At 46.0% G+C, this 22,282-nt stretch overlaps 1 protein-coding gene across 6 annotated transcripts in view; it reads left to right on the top strand.

The window, feature by feature from the left end:
- The window catches only part of NEK11 (NIMA related kinase 11), a 164,677-nt gene extending 153,625 nt beyond the window's left edge, over positions 1 to 11,052 (top strand). For 5 of the 6 annotated variants that reach the window (XM_067561781.1, XM_067561783.1, XM_067561780.1 and 2 more), the window contains one exon: positions 9,892 to 11,052. In XM_067561781.1, the coding sequence (XP_067417882.1) occupies positions 9,892 to 10,081 (190 nt within the window). In that variant the 3' untranslated portion in view covers positions 10,082 to 11,052. Of the gene's footprint in view, positions 1 to 3,062; positions 3,516 to 9,891 lie in introns of those variants that run through there. The other variant, XM_067561782.1, reaches the window with a different exon arrangement.
- The last annotated feature ends 11,230 nt before the right edge of the window (positions 11,053 to 22,282 follow it).

Genomic DNA, 22,282 nt, shown 5'->3' with positions numbered 1-22,282 from the left:
GGGAGGAAGGAAGCTCTCAAGCTCTGTGCTTAGGTCTGAAGATGCTACAGATTTCGTCATGATCTGCTGCTCATCTTCACATGTTAAAAAGGCAGGAGCAAGCTCCTTGTGACATCAGTAGAGGCAGGGCTGCTCAGGCGGGGCGGGGCCTGCTGCCTTGGGCACATTCAGGGGATTATTATCCTCACAGACAGCCCAGCTCTGGAAGTTTGAGGCTGCAAGAGCAGCACTGCAGAACGACCACCTGGAATCTTTCCCTGCTGTGGAGAAATAAGCAAGTGCTGCCACACCACAAATATTGTTTAAATGACACTTAAAACTTCCCCACTTTTCCAACTCTCTAATTTTTTGATGAATGGCAGTACCACAGAGTGGCCATTTTCTCTGCCATTCAAGCCCACTTGTCTGAGAATCTTTCCTTTGTACAATGGGCTTTGCGTCAGGTTACCAGGTAGGTCCACATAGACTGTTACACACAAATGCTGTGAATGCCTTGATCTTACCAAGGCTCCCCAGGGTTGCACTTCTCTAGGACCTTTTCCCCAGAACACCTTCTGAGGAGCTGCTGGTCTTTTATATGTGCAGATATAAGCAACTGCTGCCCTCAAGCATCCATTTTGTAGCTGTGTGTGATGTGCTGTATGTCCTTCTTGTCCTGGTAAGTAATCTTAGCTCCTCTTGTACTTACTCTTTAATAGTTCTGAGGAGGCCAGAGTCTCACAAACTTCAGTACCTCATTGAAGTGATGTTTACTCTCTCAAATCCTTGCAGCAACACACTAGAAACCTCCTTCCAACTTAATCCTTTATATTTATCATGACTCTTCGTATAAAATCTTCAGGGCACATACAACTGAGCCAATCTGGACAATTTTTAAGATTTATCTGCCAAAATCTGTTCATTATAAATCCATGCTGCTAATATCCATCATTTAATCACACTCTAGACTGTGATTTGAGTTTTTCTTAAAAAAAAGTTTGGTATCTTGGCTATTTTTTAGCCATCATTAATGTCATCCCCTCCTTCGTTGGTTAATTAATGCATATACTTTCTTTCTATTTCATACTACTTTGACAAACTTTTTAATAGTCATTTTAACCCCTGTAGTTTAGCATCAGCTCATTTATGTTAGTGGTGAAAGATCAAGTTAGAACACAGTCTGAAAATTTATTTTATGATGAATTAGAAACAACTCCAAAAACACCATGCCCAAGAATAATCTAGAGATCAGGCAGCCACTGTGCTTGCCCTGTATATGATGGAAACCACTTCAAGCCAGGGGGTGTTGTAGCCCCAGCATCCTTAGTTCCAGCACCTTATGGCCTGGTCTACACTGGCGATGGAGGTTGATGTAACGTCGCTTACGTTGAACTCCTAAAGCATGTGTCTACACTGGCATGTTAGTTCTGTCAACTTAAAGTGTGGTAAAAGTCGACCTAATAAAACAACCTCCACAAGTGGCGTAGTGCGTATTTCATGGGTCAAATTTGCATCAGTGTAGACAGAGTGTTGCGTAAGTCAACGTTAATGGCCTTCGGGAGCTATCCCATAACGCGCTGTTGTGACCACTCTGGACATTCACACTCTGCTGTTATGTGGCCACACAAACAGGAAATAGCCCCTCCCCTCAAGCCCTGGGAAAATTTGAATTTTCATTTCCTGTGTAGCCCACGTGGAGAGAGCGTTGTAGCTGAACTCATCATGGTGACTACAAGGCCCAAATGCGCTCCAGCTTGGAGTCGACCAGAGGTCTTGGATCTCATCGGTCTGTGGGGCGAGGAGTCCGTTCTGGCTCAGGTCAGAGCCAGCAAAAGAAATTTGGACATATACAGGAAGATATCCCGGGGCATGTTGGAGAAGGGACACAAAAGGGACGCGCAGCAGTGCTGCATGAAGATCAAGGAGCTACAGCAGTCATATCAGAAAGCTAACAGCCATTCTGGCTCCTCGCCCAAAACATGCCACGTCTACGAGGAGCTGCATGCAATTCTTGGCAGTGACCCCACCACAGTGCCACCACACAGCCTCGATACCTCTGCTGGATCCCAGTCCAGGGAGAATGACGAGGACTCTGTGGATGAGGAGAGCAGGGTGCAGGAGAGCGAGGTGTCCATTCTCCCAGACAGCCAGGACCCCAGAGCGGTCCAGCAACACACAGGACAGCAATAATGATCAGAATCCCAGGGAAGGTACATCTGGTGAGGTTTTTTTTTTTCCTTCTTCTTAGCAGTTATGTCTGTGATCCAATGTCTAAAATGGCCATTTTATTCGGGGGGAATTCTGGGTGTTAGCAGACTTGACTGGGGGGTTACTCCTGGAACAGATTATTTATGTGCAGAGGTATACTCCGAGAATCATCCATTGATATCTCCAGGAAACTCATGTAAGTAATCGGTTACCCTATGCACAAGGTTTCTGGGGAGGGCAGCCTTGTTTCTTCTGCCACAATAGGATACTTTTCCGTGCCACGCTGCAATCAAATGAGCCAGAATCATGGCGGAACTCAGCATAGCAGCATAAGGGCCAGGCCTGTACCAGGATGCATGCAGCAAATCTTCCCTTTCCTCCTGTGTTACCCTCAGGAGAAGGATATCGCTCATGATCACCTAAGGAAGATGGCGCACGTTTAAAGTACCCAAGCTATACAGTCGATACCCTTTACTCCTCTAGACCCCTTTCTATGGGCATACTGGGTCAGTTCAATAATTGTCCAAAGGTATCTGATGATACAATTAACCCGTGGTGTCCTCTGATCATCTCTGCCCACCTTCTCCCAAAACGTTCCTCTGAATATAACTGGGGAGCCTAGACACCCTTCTCATACATTAATTTTGGACTGTGGTTTTTACCGATAATTAAGTCTATAACAGATTAAAGGGCCCCTGGCTTACCATCTGTGTAATGGCAGGGCGACCCGACCCTTCTGAGATGTTCAGAATGGAATGCGGGTCTGGCTTAGCCTTGTGCACATGAAGGCGAGTATTTTTTACATTGTTGCAGTTGCTTCAGTTCTCTGGGTCTGCTAACAATGGCAATGTTGTGCATTTATTGTCTTTCTGTAGACACCTCGGCCTTGGTCCCCCACACCAGAACTGCTGCAGAAAGACTTTGTCAGATCAGAAAGAGGAAAAACAAAACAAAACGCGGGACGACATATTTGGTGAGCTCATGAATGCCCTCGCGGCTGTAGAGACAGAGCTCTGAGCATGGAGGATGTCCTTGTCCCAGAAAATGGACATGGACATGAAGCATAGAAGATCTGCACAGGAGCAGGAGCGCAGTACGCATCAGGAGATGCTGAGAATAATGCGGGATCAGGCAGACGTGCTCAGGCATCTTGTGGAGCTACAGGAAGAGTGATGGCAGGACGGAGTCTCGCTGCAGCCCCTTCACAATGCTCTTCTGCCTATCGCTTTGCTGCCCACTCCTCACCCCCAAGTGGCCTAGGAAGAGACTAGACAGGCTGCAGTATGTGGTGCACTCCATTCTGGTGGAGGCCCACTGGAATGTTAATAAATAAAACTTTTCAGCGTCTCAGTACATGTGTCTTTATTAATTCATAGCTTGGTTGGGGAGGGCTTTGGAGGGTGCTGATATTGATGATAGTGGGGATAGGAAGGAAAGGCACAAAACATACAGAAAACATTACTGTGAGTCATTGCAGAACCAGTTTTTCAATGCTTCACGAAGGCGAAGCGCTCCGCGGTTGGCTCTGAGCGTATTGCTGCCATCTGGCTGCTCAAAATTTGCACCCAGCCTTTCTGCCTCCACAGCCCAACCCTGGGGGAACTTTTCCCCCTTCGCTTCACACACATTATGAAGAACACAGCACACAGATATAACTGATGGGATGTTTTTTTCACTCATGTCTAGCCTGGTAAGGAGACATCTCCATCTGGTCTTTAAACGCCCAAATGCACATTCCACCACCATTCTGCAAGTGCTGAGCCTGTTATTAAAACGCTCCTTGTCGCTGTTGAGGTGCCCAGTGTACGGCTTCATTAGCCAAGGGATAAGCAGGATCCTCCAGGTTCTCTATTGGCATTTCCACATCCCTGATGTTAATTTTTTGGTCTGGGAAGAAAGTGCCTGCCTGCATGTTCATTAACAGACCCGAGTTCCTAAATATGTGCATGTCATGCACCTTTCCAGACCACCCCACATAGATGTCAGTGAAACGACCCCTGTGATCCACAAGGGCCTGCAACATCATTGAAAAGTACCCCTTGTGGTTTATGTACTCTGTTGCAAGGTGGTCAAGCACTAAGACAAGGATGTGCGTGCCATCAATAGCCAGCCCTCCCCCCCCCCCCCCCCCCCCCCGCAGTTTGGGAACCCTATCGCGGCAAACCCGTCCACTATGTCCTGCATGTTTCCCAAAGTCACTACCCTTCGTAGCAGAAGTCTGATGATGGCCCTGCACAGTTGCATCACAGAAGATCCCACTGTAGATTTACCGACTCCAAATTGATTCCCAACTGATCGGTAGCAGTCGGGGGTTGCCAGCTTCCAGAGAGCGATGGCCACTTGCTTCTCCACTGTCAGCGCTGGTCTCAAGTGAGTATTCACGCACTTCAGGGACGGGACTAGCTCCGCGCAAAATTCGAGGAAAGTTGCCTTTCGCGTACGAAAGTTCTGCAGCCACTACTCATCATCCCACAGCCGCATAATGATGAAGTCCCACCAGTCTGTGCTTGTTTCCTGGGACCAGAACTGGCGCTCCACGGACTGCAGATGATGTGTAACAGCCTGCAGCAATCGGGAATTGTTCCGCTCTATGGCTTGTAGCAGGGCAGCCTCAGTGACATCGCTGTTGTCTGTGCTTTGGATTCTCTCTCGCCTTTGAAAAACTCCAGGATAAGCCATGATGTATTTGTGATGCTCACAATAATAGTGCAGAGTTGAGTGGACTCCATGTCTCCGCAGTAATGGCAAGTGCGCACCATAAACAAACGGCACGAAAACTGGTTTCCTGTTTGTTTGGGGCAAGAAGGGAGGGGGAAGGAGCGTAGCATCATGGGACGATGATAATCTTCCCAACAGCATCCCCGGCTAGTTGCACTGTGGGATAGCCACCCACAGTGCACTGCTTTGAATGTCGACCCAAGCATGGCGAGTGTGGACGCACAAGCCCAGTGCAAGGAGCGTGGTGTGAATATGCTCCTACGACTTCTAAAAATCAGCGGGTGAAAGTTAGTTTAAAGTAAACCTCACTCTGCAGTGTAGACATACCCCATGTCTTTTTTTTTTTTTAAACAAAAACAAAAAAACCGAAAGAAGTTATAAAACCATAGATTACAAAAAAAGTTCCAAAACCCTTTTTTAAAAGGCTACATATCTGACTGAAAATAGTTCTTGACCAATATTCCTGTCCAGTGATTGAAACCCAAATGTTAGAGCACTCACTAGGACACTGAAAGTGAAATGAATTAAAAGTAGTAGAACAGATTTTTTTTGAGTGTCTACACTTAGAGAAATGCAGAAAGTAAAGCACATAAGTAGTTACCAACTATATTAAATTATTTAAATTCTTTCATTTGTAATGGCCTAAATTAGCGCTGTCATTATCTACCTAGTCAGATTTGGGAATGGGAATTTTTTGCTGTATTATCTCCTGATTGTTCTAAATTTACAAATAAGCTTAAGCTATGGCTTTAATTAGGAGGTTTTAAATATTTTTTCTTTCTTTATATAGGAATTAGGTATGGTGCTCCTGTCAACTAATTTCTAAGTTATTACCTGCAAAAAAAATAGAGTTTTGCGGTACCTAAGTAGCCCCTGGAATCATGGTTAAAGTTGTCCCTCCCCTTCTAATCTGAAATAGCACCCCTGATCTTTGGGAGTAAAATGAATGACATCCCTCCAGATAAGGAACACTTGAGATTGAGAGGTATGTTGAGAGTGCTAGTACAGTGGTCCCACGAAAATTGATGCTACCAATTTATTTTAATAGAGGACAAATAAATTAATATGTCAGATAAAGCCCTCAAGATATATAAAGAAACCTTATTCAAGAATGCCTGCATATCAGAATGAATTTCTAGGGAAATCCTTCAGAACAGCAGCATCTGTTCATTACTGAAATACTGGCAAACGTACACAAATACCATTGGGAGGACAGGTTGCACTATGCAACTGCTGCTAACCAAAATTTGTTAGGGTTATGCAAGCAAATTTCTTCAAGGGACTCCCATTTGGCTTGCTGATATTTTGGCCAACTGCAGGAAATAATTCTTCTTAAAGGGGAAACGATGCAACTGATATTTAAAACAAAATACGTTCAGAGAACGTCAAGTTTGTGTCTTTTCAATGCTCAAGAGAAAAGAAATGACAAATATAAGTTTGCACATAGGGCCACAACTCATAACTCTGGCCCACTGTGTGCAGGCATTGCGATATAATCACATACACTATAATAATAATAATACAAATAATAATCATACAAATAATACACTTATTTACTTTAGATTGCACCTGGAGAGGTGGTTTCCAGGGCCCCTTATGAGGGATTCACCCCTCTTTTAAAAATATTCAGGTTGGATGCTGTGCTGTATGTTTCAATATATTTTTCAGGAATAAAGTATAATAATTCCACCACAAAGAATTTTAATGCTGTATTAGGCCCCCAATCCTGCAATGAGCTCTATGTGGCTACTAAAGTTGGACATTTTTAAATCAGCAGGTCTGCATAACTTGCATCCAAGAGTTTTAAAGGAGCTCACTGTACCAATAATATTGATTTTCAGTAAACCTTAGAACACTGGAGAAGTTCCAGATGACTGGAAGAAAGCTAAAGTTGTGCCAATATTTAAAAAGAGTAAATGGGATGACTCAGTTCATTATAGGCCTGTACCCTAGGCTGCTTACTCACCGTGGCCAGTGCCTCTTTTTAGCTGCTCTGGGGAATAGCTCTCGTCCAGGTCCGACGCTTCCCTTTGTGATCTCTTCACCTTTTGTCCCCTGTCTCACTCTGTGGTCCCTCTCTCACACCAAGAACTGCAGCTTCCTTTTTGTCACTGAGCCCTCCGGCCAGGTCATTATGTGGTTTCCTCTTCCGGGGTATAGAGTCTCAGTGGATCTGCTGTCCAGGCACTACCACTCCATCAGTGACTGGTAGGGGAACTACTCTGGGTTCCAGCCCAGGGATTCTACAACACACAGCCAACCTCAGCCCTCAACATCGCTTCCTACCCACCTTCCACAAGCTTTCTTCTCCACCCTTCTCTCTTCTGAGTATGCCCTTCCCTCAGAGCCAGGGTCCTACTCTTTCCCTGGGCTCCCGCCTTCCCTGTCTTACGCACAGACGGTGGCTGCAGACTGCCTCACTGCCACCATTTCTTTTGCCAGCTTCTGGGCTTTATACTAGCCTAGTCCCCACCTACTCAGCTGAGCTCCACCTTCCAATCAGGAGTGGCCACACATGGCCACACATGAAGCTGACTAATTGGCCCTTTCACAGGGATGGCGTGGGCTGAACATTCTCTCACCACCTGCCAGTCTGACAATCCCGAGCAAGGTAATGGAGCCGTTGATACATGACTCAATTAATAAAGAATTAAAGGAGGGTACTATAATTAATGCCATTCAACATGGGTTTATGGGAAATAGATCATGTCAAACTAACTAGATATCTTTTTTGATGAGATAAAAGTGTGAAAAACTTTTTCACTAGGAGGGTGGTGAAGCACTGGAATGGGAGGTGATGGAATCTCCATCCTTAGAGGTCTTTAAGGCCTGGCTTGACAAAGCTCTGGCTGGGATGATTTAGTTGGGGTTAGTCCTGCTTTGAGCAGGGGCTTGGACTAGATGACCTCCTGAGGTTCCTTCCAACCCTAATATTCTATGGTTCAGGTAATGGTGTTGATGTAATATATTTAGTCTTCTGTAAAGCATTTCGTTTGGGACCGCCTGACATTTTGATTAAAAAAACTAGAGAGATATAAAATGAACATGGCACACATTAAATGGATGGCTAACAGAGAGATCTCAACATGTAATTGTAAACAATCATCAAACAGGTGCGTTTCTAGTGGAGGTCCCTCAGGGAGTGGTTCTCGGTTCTACGCTATTTAACATTTTATTATGACCTGGAGGAAAACAAAATCATCATTGATAAAGTTTGCAGATAACACAGAAATTGGGGGTTGGTTTAATAATGAAGAGCACAGGTCACTGATTCAAAGTGATCTGAAGTGAAGCTGGGCTCAAACAAACTGGGAACAAAGAATGTAGGCCCTACTTACAGGATGAGGGACTCTCTCCTGGGAAGCAGTGACTCTGAAAAAGGCTTGGGGTCATGGTGAATAATCAGCTGAACATGAGTTCTCAGTATGACTCTGTAGCCAAAAGAGCTCATGCGATCTGTGGATGCATAATCAGAGGAATCTCAACTAAGAGTAGAGAGGTTATTTTACCTCTGTATTCGGCACTGGTGTGACTGCTGCTGGAATACTGTGTCCAGTTCTGGTGTCCACAATTCAAGAAGAAAGTGGATCAACTGGGGAGAGTTCAGGGAAGAGCCATGAGAATAATAAAAGGATTGCCAAACATGCCGTATAGTGATAGACTCAAAGAGCTCAATCTATGTAGCGTAATAAAGAGAAAGTTAAGGGGAGGCTTAATAAGTATCTACATGGAGAACCAATGTTTAACAATAAGCTCTTCAAACTAGAAAATAGAAAAGGTATAACATGATCCAATGGCTGGAAATTGAAGCTAGATAAAAATCAGATTGAAAAATAAGGTGTTAACTTTTAACAGTGAGGGTAATTAACCACTGGAATAACTTACCAAGGGTCTTGATGGAGTCTCCATCAGTGGCAATTTTGAAATTGAGATCAGATGTTTTTCTAAACGAACTGCTCTAGGAATTATTTTGGGGAAGTTCTATGGCCTGTGTTATACATGAGGTCAGGCTATGGTCCCGTCTGCTTGGAATCTATGAAATCAATGAATGGATTCACATGGAGCTCATTGAAGGATCTAGGGCTAAGTTTGTATTCCAAGTGGTGCTACCTCCCTCTTTGATCATGTTTATGAGAAAACCATTTTGTTCCAAAGGTAAAATGAATAAAATTCCCTCTGTAAACACATGTGCTCTGGCAACATATAGGTTTATGACAGCCTAAAGAGGAAAGTTACTACAAGATCCTCTGGTTAAAATATTGGCAGCACGCCACTGACCATAGTGCCATCTGTTACTTGTGGATTTTTACATGTGAAGTTAATAACTTTTGCTTTGTTTTACAAAAAAATTTCAGTTAGTAATCTTACAATTTTCAATTGGAACCTTCCTGTAAACCAGTATTAGGTGACTATGAGTGTATTTTTCGTCACTGAAGTACAGATTGCCCTTCTGATTAAAAAGAGAGTGTTGTTATAGCAGAAGAAGAATGTCTGTTTGGTTCTCACTGCATCTTGTACCATAGTTTTTTTTTTTAAATAAGCGTTTAAGGGATGATTTATGAATAGTGAACATTTGCAATATGCCACTGGCAGATCGTTTAATGTATTTTGTATAAAATCCAGAAGCTGTAAATATGTATGGATGAACTAGAATCACTGTAGAATGTGTTATAGAGTAATTTATCAAATTAGACATTAAAGGTGAAAGCCTGGCTTCACTGAAGGCAATGGCAAAAGTTTCACTAGTGCCAGGATTTCATCTAAGGCCTCTCTTTCATATTAAAAAATGCCCATAGGGAAATTTCATAGTGAGCTTTGTTCTATTCCAATAATTACGCAAATTACACACATAGTTACACTTTGACCTTAAGCAGAAAGCCATTTTGAGAGCTACAGTAATTTACCAGATCAGTGTCTCTTGCTACATGTTTTAATATGGAAAAAGGATTAATTTGCGAGTAACCTTTATGTAACATTTGTCTGCAGATCAGCAATTCAGAAGCTGGGAGCAGAAGTATTTGAAAAGGCTTATAACTATCTCAAGAAAGCAAGACAGCAGAATGCAAGTGAAGATGAAATCCGGGAATGCCTGGAGAAAGTGGTTTCTAGAGCAAGCGACTGTTTCGAAGTGGATCAACTTCTCTACTTTGAGGAACAGCTGCTTGCCTTAGCTTAGGATGCTCCAGTGTGAAATGTACATCAGGAATGGATAACACTGGAGAGGTGTGAAAATGCTGAGCTACTGTCATATTGGGGGACAGGGAAGTGCACATCATGCTGACAATCTTTTTTCCCCCCCCTTGTTTTATTGCATCAAGAAATGTATTCCCTTAGGTCCAGATTTTTCACCCAGGGTTTGTTCCCATTGACTTTAATGGTGCAGGAGCAGGGTCCCAGTGAGGTCAATGGGAGTTGCCATTGATTTCTATGGTAGCAGCAGTGGGCTCTGATCCAGCAAGACAACTGAGCACATAATTAAGTGCTTTGCTGGATTTGGCCTTAGACAGCTATATATATATATGTGTGTGTGTGTGCGCATGTGTGTGTTTTTATATACACAAACCCTTATGTGTACATTTGTATATATGGTTAATCAATTATCAGAAATAACACATTAGTTATTGCTCTGTTGAAGGTCTGTATTTGAAAGAGCTGGGCGAAAGAGGGAGAGAGAGATGAGGCCTGACCTGAAACCTGCTGAAGTACATGAAAATGTTTCCATGAACTGTAGGTTTTGGAGCAGGCCCATAATGTACCAACAGAAAATCCATTTTTGGTTTGTGCACAGATCTGGTTAACTTTTTAATCTCTGTATTTACATTTCCTTCTTTAAATCCACAAAACTTCCAGTTATATCAAGTACCCTTCGCCCCACTTATAATGCTACCTTATATTCTCTTTCTGATGTTTTCCCTTTTTGTTCTGCATGCTGATCACCTTCAAACTCTAAATAAAGAATAAATACCACACTATGCAACAGATTCTCACGTGAGCCTTGGGCCAAATTCATTTTAGACTCCCAGCCATCATCAGACTCCTTACATTGCCTACTACACTGCAGTACTTTAAAAGTACTCAGGTGAGGAGAGGGCAACAATGGCCTTCAAAATCATTGTTATTTGATCTTGGGCAGGTCATTTATGGCTGGGAGCTGCAGATACTTAGCACCTCTGGAAAAAAAGTCAGCTGTTAATCTCTCTATGTCTCAGTTTGCCAATCTGTAAAATGGGAATAATGATACTTCTGGCGCGTGGCTTCTGATGGCACAAACAATGCATTAGGTGTTGGTTAAGTGATGTAGCCACTCTGTCACAGCTAGCGTCATCTGGAGACATCGAAAGCATCCACCCACCATCAAGATGATAAAGAGGGCAGTCCATAACCAGATGGCACACTGTTTGTCCTTGAGGTCCACAGGGGCAGAAGAGGGAACTTAAGAAACTCCCAACAGTAAAGATGCAAGTTAAATTGCCTGTGACCACAATGAAGCCTGTTGCAATGAAGAAGGATCTTTTGGTTCATATGGTTGTTCTGAGGGGCATGCAAGTGCTCCTTCAGCGAGACTATGGGACACAGATCTAAGTTGTCTATCTACTAAGAAATGTGCCATTCATCCAAAATATATTCCCACACCACCTGTTGCCGCTGTTCCTTAGAAAGTCATGTCTGATGTTTTGTCAGAGCGGCTCAGCTATTTTAGAGAAGGGGCATCTTGACTTTAGCCAGCATGTATGATGTGGCTGTGAGATGAAATTTTGAAGTAAGCTGTCTTGATGGTTGGCTGTGTGCAGTAACGTGGCCAGGGCCCTGCCTTCATGCCTAATCGCGGCAGGAGCAATGCCAGCCAGGACCAGAAGGTAGGAGTTTGGAGTCGTCCGGGTGGCACTAGTGATGATACAAAGGGCAGAGTTGATCGTTGAGTCCAACTTGCCACAATGACATCTGGAGCCCCATGCTACCACACAATATTAAATAGGTGCTATAACTAGAGCTTTGGTAGATGTCCATAAGGTTGCAGTGCTAGCACACGATGAGTTGCCAGCAAGCCTGCAGAGACGTGCGACTCTTGATTTTAGCATGTCGTCTTGATTGGTTGTTGAAAGGACAGAGAGTAGTCACACTTTCTAATGATTCTGGCCTGTCTTTGTAAAGCACTTTGAGATCCTTTGAAGGAAAGTGCTGAATAAGTTAATTCTTATTAGTCCACTTTAGCATTCAAACTAACTGTAGAGACAAAGAACTTGCCCATATAGACAAACAAGATAAGGTATTATGATCCTGCCAGCACAAGTCAATTACAGTTTTTATTAGGAACACACGTCATAACAGCTTGCAGGCTGACCTCCACTGTGAACTTTCACCAAAGAGGGGGCAAAAGTCTTGTTATTCACTTGTCAATATTTAGTGACCATACACTGGGCTGCAGTGTGAAGTAGTGACTGTAGGTCAGGATTGCTTGAAGGCCCTTTTAGGGTTATCCATCTTGGTACATATGCCCCCCCCCCCCCCCCCATTTCCACAGTGGCTGGGCACCTGTTTATGTTTCTGCACATAATTTATATCAAAACCTACTAAAAGCTGAAGTTCCAAAAGCACAGACAGCCAATTTTCCGAGGATATGGGAGAAATGCCTGGGGCGTGCAAGAGCCAATTAGCCAGCAAAGCACCCAGTAAGTAATTTATATACAGCGAGAATGAAGATCAAGGAAACAACTTTGCCTGTTGTACATATCTGCAACTGGCTATGGCCCAAAACAAGTTGTCCCAGCATTTTGAAAACAGACTCTGTAAGTAATAGATTGCTTTTTATGAATGCTGTGTATTGGAGTCCTCAGCCCTTTAAGAAAACACGTTTTTCCAGCAGCAAGTGAAAGAACTGCACGTGGGTGGACCAGGCTGTTTGGAAGAGTCAAGCGCTTGGACAATCATTAAGGGTAATCTTTGAAGTTTGGAAATCCTGTTTTGGCCATACTGCTTGTCCTCTGGCAAACGATCACTCTCTCATATGAAGAATTCTTGCTTGGTGTACATTAAAGGGAGATCATATTGGCTTTTAATGCTGCTTTGCTCATTTTCTGATCCCTGTGGCGGATTTGTGCTCCCACTCACTATTTGAACACTGAGGATCTTTCCCCATCCCCTCCATCACGACCAACTCACACCCTCACGCACTAATGTCCATCATCATTCTGCTATAGGGGTACCCTGAGATGAGTCTCTCAATCACTTTGGTTGCTGTTCCACTTTTTATAAAATATTTAAATATTCATTGGGCCGGAGAGATTGACTCTATAGCCCAGCGCTTAGGGCTCTCACCTGGGATGCGGAAGACCCACGTTCAAGCCATCTACTTAATGGCACAGGTCAGCTGCGGGTTTTTAATTGCAGAGTAGACATACCCAAGAAGGCATTTTCTACTGGCCAGCTTTTGCGGTGCCCCACTCAGCATGCTGACTTTTGTGAATCCCATTCTTTGGCACCTCGCTCGCTCCGTGGTTTTGAACCTGTAGTCTGCAGACCCCTGGGGGGTCCATAGAGTATGCCTGAGATTTCCAAAGGGGCCCACATCTCTATTTGAAATATTTTAGGGGTCCACAAATGAAAAATGCTGGAAAAACCACTGATACAGGGAGCCTGGGGGGGGCCTAACTTAGGGATGTAGATTCCACCATGGGACAGGGTGCTTAAATATTAGGCACTGTCACCCTGAGTCTAAGTCCCCCTTTTGGATCTAGCCTCAAAGTGTCCCCTTGATTGCATGTATTTGTACAAAATACGTATTTCATAAACATCAGTTGACCTTGCTCCTTTCTATTCACATTCCTAAGAATGACACAGGCAGTATTATTTGATGAAGAGATATGGCACGCAAAGGAATTGATGGCAGTTAATTATTGAATGTCTTTGGGGCTTTGAATCTGGAAAAAGCACTTGGACTTTAAGAGAAAAAGACCATATGACCATTTTGATAAGAAGTATAACTGTCAACATGTCTGCAGCTGGATTAGAAGGCAGACCAATTACAGCTATAACAGCACACTAGAAGTAAGTCCTTTCTCAGAGGTGACTGGATTGCCAATTAAATCTACAGAAGGAAACAGAACCACCTGTCTATCAGATGAATTTACAGAGAATCATGGGGCCTGGAAATTCCCCCCGCAAGAAGGGAGTGCCCTTTTTTTTTTTTTTTTTTTTGCAGGAACTCAGTGTTACTTGATGGAATTCACTGTGCAGGACAGGCAATCTCCAGCAGGACAGATGAATTGTAAGGCAACTGGAGTGTATAGATATACAAAATTAAATACAGAAATAGAATCATAGAATATTAGAGTTGGAAGGGACCTCAGGAGGTCATCTAGTCCAACCTCCTGCTCAAAGCAGGACTGACCTCAGCTATATCATCCCAGCCAGGGCTTTGTCAAGCCTCAGCTTAAAAATCTCTAAGGATGGAGATTCCACCACCTCCCTAGGTAACCCATTCCAGTGCTTCACCACCCTCCTAGTGAAAAACTTTTTCCTAATGTCCAACCTAGACCTCCCCCCTGTAACTTGAGACCGTTGCTCCTTGTTCTGTCATCTGCCATCACCGAAAACAGCCTAGCCTAGCCCCATCCTCCCTGGACCCCCCTTTCAGGTAGTTAAAGGCCGCCATCAAATCCCCCCGCATTCTTCTCTTTTGCAGACTAAACAAGCCCAGTTCCCTTAGCTTCTCCTCGTAAGTCTTGTGCTCCAGCCCCCTAATCATTTTTGTGGCCCTCCGCTGTACTCTCTCCAACTTGTCCACATCCTTTTTGTAGTGGGGGGCCCAAAACTGGACACAATATTCTAAATGCGGCCTCACCAATGCCGAATAGAGGGGAATAATCACTTCCCGCGACCTGCTGGCAATGCCCCTCCTAATGCAGCCCAATATGCTATTAGCCTTCTTGACAACCAGGGCACACTGCTGACTCATATCCAGCTTTTTATCCATTGTTACCCCCAGGTCCTTTTCTGCAGAACTGCTGCCTAGCTCGTCGATCCCCAGTCTATAGCTGTGCATGGGATTCTTCCTTCCTAAGTGGAGGACTCTGCACTTGTCCTTGTTGAACCTCATTAGATTTCTTTTGGCCCAATCCTCCAGTTTGTTTAAGTCCTTCTGTATCCTATCCCTACCTTCCAGGGTATCTACCACTCCCCCCAGCTTAGTGTCATCCGCAAACTTGCTGAGGGTGCAATCTACCCCATCCTCCAAATCATTAATGAAGATGTTGAACAAAACTGGCCCCAGGACCGACCCCTGGGGAACTCCGCTTGTGACCGGTTGCCAGCTAGACATGGAGCCATTGATTACTACTCGTTGAGCCCTATGCTCTAGCCAGTTCTTTATCCATTTTATAGTCCATTCATCCAACCCATACTTCTTTAACTTGCTGATAAGAATACTGTGAGAGTCAGTATCAAAAGCTTTGCTAAAGTCAAGGTATATCACATCCACCGCCTTCCCTACATCCACAGAGCCAGTCACCTCATCATAGAAAGCAATCAGGTTGGTCAGGCATGACGTTCCCTTAGTGAATCCGTGTTGACTGTTCCTGATCACCTTCCTCTCTTCCAAGTGCCTTAAAATGGATTTCTTAAGGACCAGCTCCATGATTTTTCCAGGGATTGAAGTGAGGCTGACCAGTCTGTAGTTCCCTGGATCCTCTTTCCTCCCTTTTTTGAAGATGGGCACTATATTTGCTTTTTTCCAGTCCTCAGGGACCTCTCCCTGTTGCCACGAGCTTTCAAAGATAATAGCCAATGGCTCTGAAATCACCTCAGCTAATTCCCTCAGCACCCTCGGGTGCATTGCATCCGGCCCCATGGACTTGTGCATGTCCAATCCTTCTAAATAGTCTTGGACCTGTTCCTTCAGCACTGCGGGATGTTCGCCTCCTTCCCATTCTGTGCCACCCAGTACAGTAGTCTGGGAGCTGATCTTGTCTGTGAAGACAGAGGCAAAAAAGGCATTGAGTACCTCAGCTTTCTCCATATCCTCTGTCACTAGGTTGTCTCCCTCATTCTCTAAGGGGCCCACACTTTCACTAATATTCCTCTTGTTGGCAACATACTTGTAGAAACCCTTCTTGTTCCCCTTCACGTCCCTTGCTAGCTGCAACTCCAACTGTGCTTTGGCCTTCCTGATTTCATTCCTGCATGTTCGAGCAGTGTTTTTATAATCCTCCCTAGTCATCAGACCAAGCTTCCACTTCTCGTAAGCTTCTTTTTTGTGTTTAAGTTCGCCAAAGACTTCTTTGTTAAGCCAAGCTGGGCGCCTACCATATTTGCTATTCTTTCTGCACATCGGGATGGTTTGCTCCTGTGCCCTCAATAAGGTCTCTTTAAAATACTGCCAGCTCTCTTGGATTCCTTTCCCCCTCATATTAGCCTCCCAGGGAATCCTGCCCAACAGTTCCCTGAGGGAGTCAAAGTCCGCTTTTCTGAAGTCCATGGTCCGAATCCTGCTATTCTCCTTTCTTCCTTTCGTCAGGATCCTGAACTCGACCATCTCATGTAATAAAATGTATGGATGTTAGTGTCAACCTCTTATCGGATTTTGGAGTCACTCGGTTGGTGGAAAGACCTGGAAATGGTCTTTTCTTGAGTCCTCTTCACTCCACCTCCCACCACTGTCACCATAGTATCAGACGCATCTCTCATAGGGTGGGGAGTTCATCCTTGAATACAAACCATTCAAGACAATGGACTAAGGTGACCAGAAAGCAAGTATGAAAATCAGGACAGGGAGTGGGGGGTAATAGGCGACTTTATAAGAAAAAGCCCCTAATATCAGGATTGTCCCTATAAAATTGGGACATCTGGTCACCCTACAATGACCACCCAAGAGTTCATTCTCCAATTCAGCGCAGTCAGATTTTCCTGCAAACACTGCCTTCCCATGAACAAGGGCCAATTCATCAAGATCATAACAGACAACAGAGCCAGCATGTACTATGTAAATGATCAAGGAGGAGCAAAATCCCTCTCCTTTTGCTTAGAAGCAATGAAACAATGGAACTGGTGCATAGCCTACTGGATTTTCATCTTGGCTTCATACTTACTAGATCTTCATAATGCTATAGCTGATGGTTTGAACAGGCTCTTCTGCCAGGATCACAAGTGGGAAACTAACAACCTGATTCTCAAGCATATATCCATTACCTAGGGTTTTCTGGAAATAGACCTCTTTGCCATCACCATCAACACAACGTTCCAAAAGTACTGCTCGAGAGGGCGTCTAGGCCAATCTCTGAGAGACATCTTCCTCATCCCCTGATTGAGGAATCGCATCTATACCTATCCTCTGATGCTGATGTTCTTCAGAGTCCTTCACAAAATCAAGCAGGACAGGGCCAAGGTCATCATAACTGCAGTGACTTGGCTGAGGCAAATTGGGTTCCCCTATCTGATTCACTTCACATCTCATCCAGCACTACACTGCTGACCATTCCCAACCTGCTAACTCAAGATTTGGGGGCACACACTTCACCCCAGCTCAAACACACTGAGGCTCAAGGCTTGGGTTCTAGATGGTTCTCTGGGATAGAGGTCACCTGTTCAAAAGACGTACAAGAGGTATTGTTGAAGAGCAGATAAGTGTTAACTAGAAAAAAAACTTACCTGCAGAAACAGAAGAGATTCCACCACTGGTGTATCCAAAGGCACTTGTCCTCTGTCGATATTTTCCCTTTTGGACATTGCAGATTACCTGCTAGGTTTAAAGAATTCAGGCCTCTCTTTGAGTTCCATTAAAGTTCATTTAGCAGGTATCACCATTGTCCTTTCCCCTGTTGAGGGGTGTGACAGTCCTCACATGGGGGTTGATTGGTCCAGTATGGTCATCTAGTAGTCAGGGCTAAGACCCTTGATCAGCAGGAGGGTTATTGGTAGGGGAGCTCAGGCCCTCCCACTCCACCGGGCTCTGATACCTTTCAGGTATCAATGATGTGCCAGCTGAGGCTGTTTAAGGCTGCCCTCCCTGGGCCTCTTCCTACCCATCCCCCCCTGCAATTGCCCCAAAGTCACCATCTGGCTTCAGGCGGAGTGAAGGGTGCCCACTCACCACAAGGCACCTTCTGGTGGCGGTGTGCAGCATGGTAGCTCTCTTTCTCAGGCAGCAACTGCCTCCACCCATAGTATGGGCCTCCTGGGCCAGTTCAGTCCAAGGGCTTTTCCCTGCTGGGGTAGGCCAAACAAAAACAGACAGGGGATCACCAAAGTCCAGAGTTCATATGCAGGGGGAGAGGGGAATGCTTCCCTCTCAGGCTGTCTCTGTGGCAGGTCCTTCCTTCCTTCGTTCCCTCTGGGAGGGACCTTAGGGCAGTTCTCTTAAGGAGAGATTCTGCCTTCCCTCAGCTCTCCTCTGCTGGAGCTGCAGGTCACAGGTCTTCTCTCTTCCTTGGTCTGCCACCAAATGAGCTTTTCCCCAGCCTTTTAACTCCTCCTCCAGTTGGAGCATTTCCTACAGGGGTGGCAGGGCAGGGCTGGCTGGGCCCAGAGAAGTTTCTTAATCCCTTGTTGCCCAGTGTGGGGTTTGTACAGCCAATCACAAGAGAAGTTCAGTGTTTGCCCAGCCCCAACACTTGCAGATTCACCAAAGGATTAGTAAACTTTTCTCCACATTCAGGGAACCCACTCCTGCGTGGGTCTTGCATTTGGTCCTCAATGTTCTGATGAAGTTTCTTTTGAGCCACTAGCTAAGTGTTCTCTTCTACACTTGTCCATGGAGACTGCATTTTTAGTAACTACCACTTCTGCCAGGCGACATGGTGAACTAATGGGCCTGAATGGCTGAGCCCCACTACACAGTCTTCTATAAAGAAAAGCTATCTTTCTGGCCACACCCCTGATTTGTGCCCAAGATGAGCTCAAATTTTCATATCAATATCAGGTCATTCAGCTGCCAGTTTTTCACTCTCAACATCATCTGACTAAGGAGGAAGCCTCTCTTCAGACGTACGATGTCAAGAGGGTATTGGCTTTTTATTTGGACAAGACTAAACCCTTTAGGGCCTTTCCCAGGCTGTTCATCTCTGTTGTAGCCAGTATTAAAGGGGCCCTTGTTTGGACACAAAGACTCTCCAAGTGAGTTTCGGGTTGTATCCTCTCCTGCTACAAGGCTGCTAATGTCCAGACTATCCCAGGCTTATAGCCTGTTCCACCAGATCTCAGTCTGCTTCCATTGCCCTGCTGAAGAATGTACCCACTGTGGAAATATGCAAAGCTGTCACACGGGCTTCAGTCCCCACCGTCTCAAAACACTTAGGGCCTTAGTATACACCGCTAGGGCAGAAACCGCTTTAAGGGCTGTGTAGCCGGGAGGGGTGGTCCCCCTCTGAGGAGGACCCAGAGAGGGAGCCAGACCCACCCTGGCTGACAGAAGCCTGCCCCAGGGAAACACCTGACCGAAAGCAGGAGGGCGGAGCTAGGCCTTTAAGAACCAGGCCGGCGAGCTCACTTGGCAGGAGGCGGCTGAAGCGGAAGGACGCATCTCCCCCGGAGCTCCTAGCCAAGGCCGGGCCGGGGAGCCGGGCTGAGAGGGAGTGGCCGGCCCTAAACCCAGACTGGGGCTCGTTCAGGCCTCCCCCTCCCTACGGCCTGGGAGTTGGAGGGACCGCCAGAGACCCCCTCGGCCTGGGAGCCGGAAGAAGGCCCGTCGGGGCTCCTAGTGGACTACGAGCCGGAGGAGAACCCCCCGGAGACACCCGGGGCCTGGGAGACCAAACCAGACCTGCCAGAGCAGTGCCGAGCCTGGGACCCCGAGGACCTACCGGCCCTGCCCGAGGCCTGGGGACCGCAGGACCTGGAGAAGCTACCCTTCGAGGATGAGCCCATGGAGCTACCTGAGCTGCCGCCTGTGGACGAGGAGGGCCTAGCAGGTCTACCGAACCTCAGCGACCCAGCGGAGGCAGGTACTGGGGGTTTTGGGGAGGCAGAAGCCCAGGGATCGCCACATGTTAGTGGCTGAGTCAGGGGCAACCTGGGCGGCGTGTTGCGGCCGGAGCCCCGCCGACCCAGTGGCAAACGCTGTTGCCACTGCCAGGGCCCTGGGCTGGGACGCAGTGAAGACGGGCGGGCCTGCGTCCCCCTCCCCCCTTCCCTATCCTCCGTGAGGAAGCCTTCCCCGCTGTGCCGTTCCCGAGAGCGGCGTGCTCACCTGCCAGCCCTGCCCGAGGGCCTGGCCTGTAGACTGCTTGCCTGGCCAGCCCTGCCCGAGGGCCTGGCCTGTAGACTGCTTGCCCCTAAAAAGGGCACAAAACTGCTCCCGGTGGGAGGTAGCTGGGAGGGGTGGTCCCCCTCTAAGAAGAACCCAAAGAGGGGAAAACCCGGGCGCTGCTCCCCGGTTCCAGGGGCGCGTCCACACGCTGCAACTCCGCAAATGGTCTTAGACCAAAGAACCACTCGCCTTTCCAGAGTACGGCTCTGGAGTCATCTGAAGTGGAGCTCTCATAGGGACATTACTGGGAGAAAAAGGAGCGGTTACTTACCTTGTACAGTAACTGGAGTTTTCTGAATGTTTGTCTGGCTGGGTCCTCCACTATCTGCTCTCTGCTTCGGAGTCCTGTCTTGGTGAGACTTTGCAAGTGAGGGCAGGTCATCTGCCACTGCTCTATATACCCTGGGTATGGCACATGAGGTTAGCGAGGGTACACGTGCAGACCAAGCGGGCACTGCTACCAAGTCACTGATCACAGGCACACGCACACTTGAAGCACAGCACTCATAGGGACAAACATCTCGAATAACTCCAGTCACGGCAGAGGGTGAGAAACCTTGCCTTATTGTCTTCTGCAGCTAGAGGCGATCTTCATTATTTGAAAGTTATTGCTTTTTCTCTCACTTTGTAACTCTCATTTTCTAGGATGAAAGTTTTATTTTATTTTATTGATGGGTTTATACTTTTATACCCCTTAAGTCCAATTGCATGCTGCTTCCGTAACATTCCTGTCGGTGGTTTTTTCCCTTTGAAAATTGAGTTTACCTGTTTCTGTCTCCCCTCTGATAGAAGCGCTGGGCCTATAAGGGGTATATGTCCTTAACTGCCTTCTGGCCAGATTCTGCCACTCTAACTCATGTTGAGACGTATGTCACTCTGCAAGTAATCCCACTGAAATCAGTGGGAATACCTCTGGAGTAAGTTACCACTCAAAGATCTTGACTGTAATCCTACAAGCCACCCTGAGCAAGGGGAAGTGCATGGTTATGCTGTCCCAGGAGGAGGATAGGAATCAGCTTGTGAGTCACAGAGTCAGAATCCAGTTCCTGCTTCCCCCTTTGCACCAGCATGCAGGCTAGCGTGCCATGACCCACTCCCCAGCTCTGCCTGCCCATCTGTGTGGAAGCGGGAGTAGCGGCCCAAGGATGACTGTTCTCCTCTGGTGTTATGCAGGCTCCAGCGATGTGGATAGTCCATGCAGTGGAGCAACGCTCCACCCATTATTCCGCTGAGCAGGAGCACTTCAGGACCCATGATTGAGTCCAGTGGTGGGAAGGGTGTCTGGACTGGGCCCCTTGAAGTTAATGGGAGCTGAGGCGGCTCAATATCTGGTAGGAGATGCTCAGCACCTTGTGGCTTTGGGCTGTGATAGTCATCAGGTCTGGCTGATAAAAGTGGGGATCAAAATTCACAACACACTTTTCATTGTGTATTAAAACTGCTATGAGGCTATCCACCGTGAGAGAGAATTAACCCTCACAGAGGTGCTGTGTCTCCTGACTGTCTAATGACTACTTAATGAGTGTATAAGCACTGCACCATTATTGAATTTTAATTGACTGCTTTGTAGCTTTGTGCTCTTAAAAAAAGGGCATAAAACACCAAATGTAATGAGCTTTGCATAATTAAAATAATAATACCTAAGAGACACACAGGCCTTTGCAGAAAAGACAGCAAACATAATGTAATGTGAGAGAGAAAGCAAGTCCTCCGTAAGTACAATAGCTCTTTGTAGAATGGCAGGACATTTTTACAAGCATTAAACATTCACAGTATATGTTGACTTAGCTTAAAAGGTGACGTGCATTGACAAGAAGGAAATGTCTCACTTTCTGAAATGGCATAGTGGGAAATACTCATTTTCACCATTTTCCTAACCCATTTCCACACACCATATCCCTGCCCCAGTTATCTGGTTATTCTAGGGGAGAGATTTTCAAAGGCACAAATGGACATTAGGTACCTAAATCCCATTGGGAATCAGCTGCCACTTTTGCCTTTGAAAATCACCCCTATAACCTTTATCTCCCTGCTCTTCCTCTCTCCCCACCCCAGCATTTGTTATAATCAGGCAGATTATGTCTAATGTAGGCTCTGCAAGGTGTACTAATGCACCCAACACTGAGCCCCGCTAGCTTT

This window comes from Emydura macquarii, unplaced genomic scaffold (assembly GCF_026122565.2).
Source record: "Emydura macquarii macquarii isolate MOO-44397 ecotype Brisbane River unplaced genomic scaffold, CSIRO-AGI_Emac_v2 contig_2422, whole genome shotgun sequence".
NCBI classification, from domain to species: Eukaryota; Metazoa; Chordata; order Testudines; family Chelidae; genus Emydura; species Emydura macquarii.
Note: the sequence above shows the minus strand (reverse complement) of the source record. Positions and strands in the feature narration are given on the sequence as shown.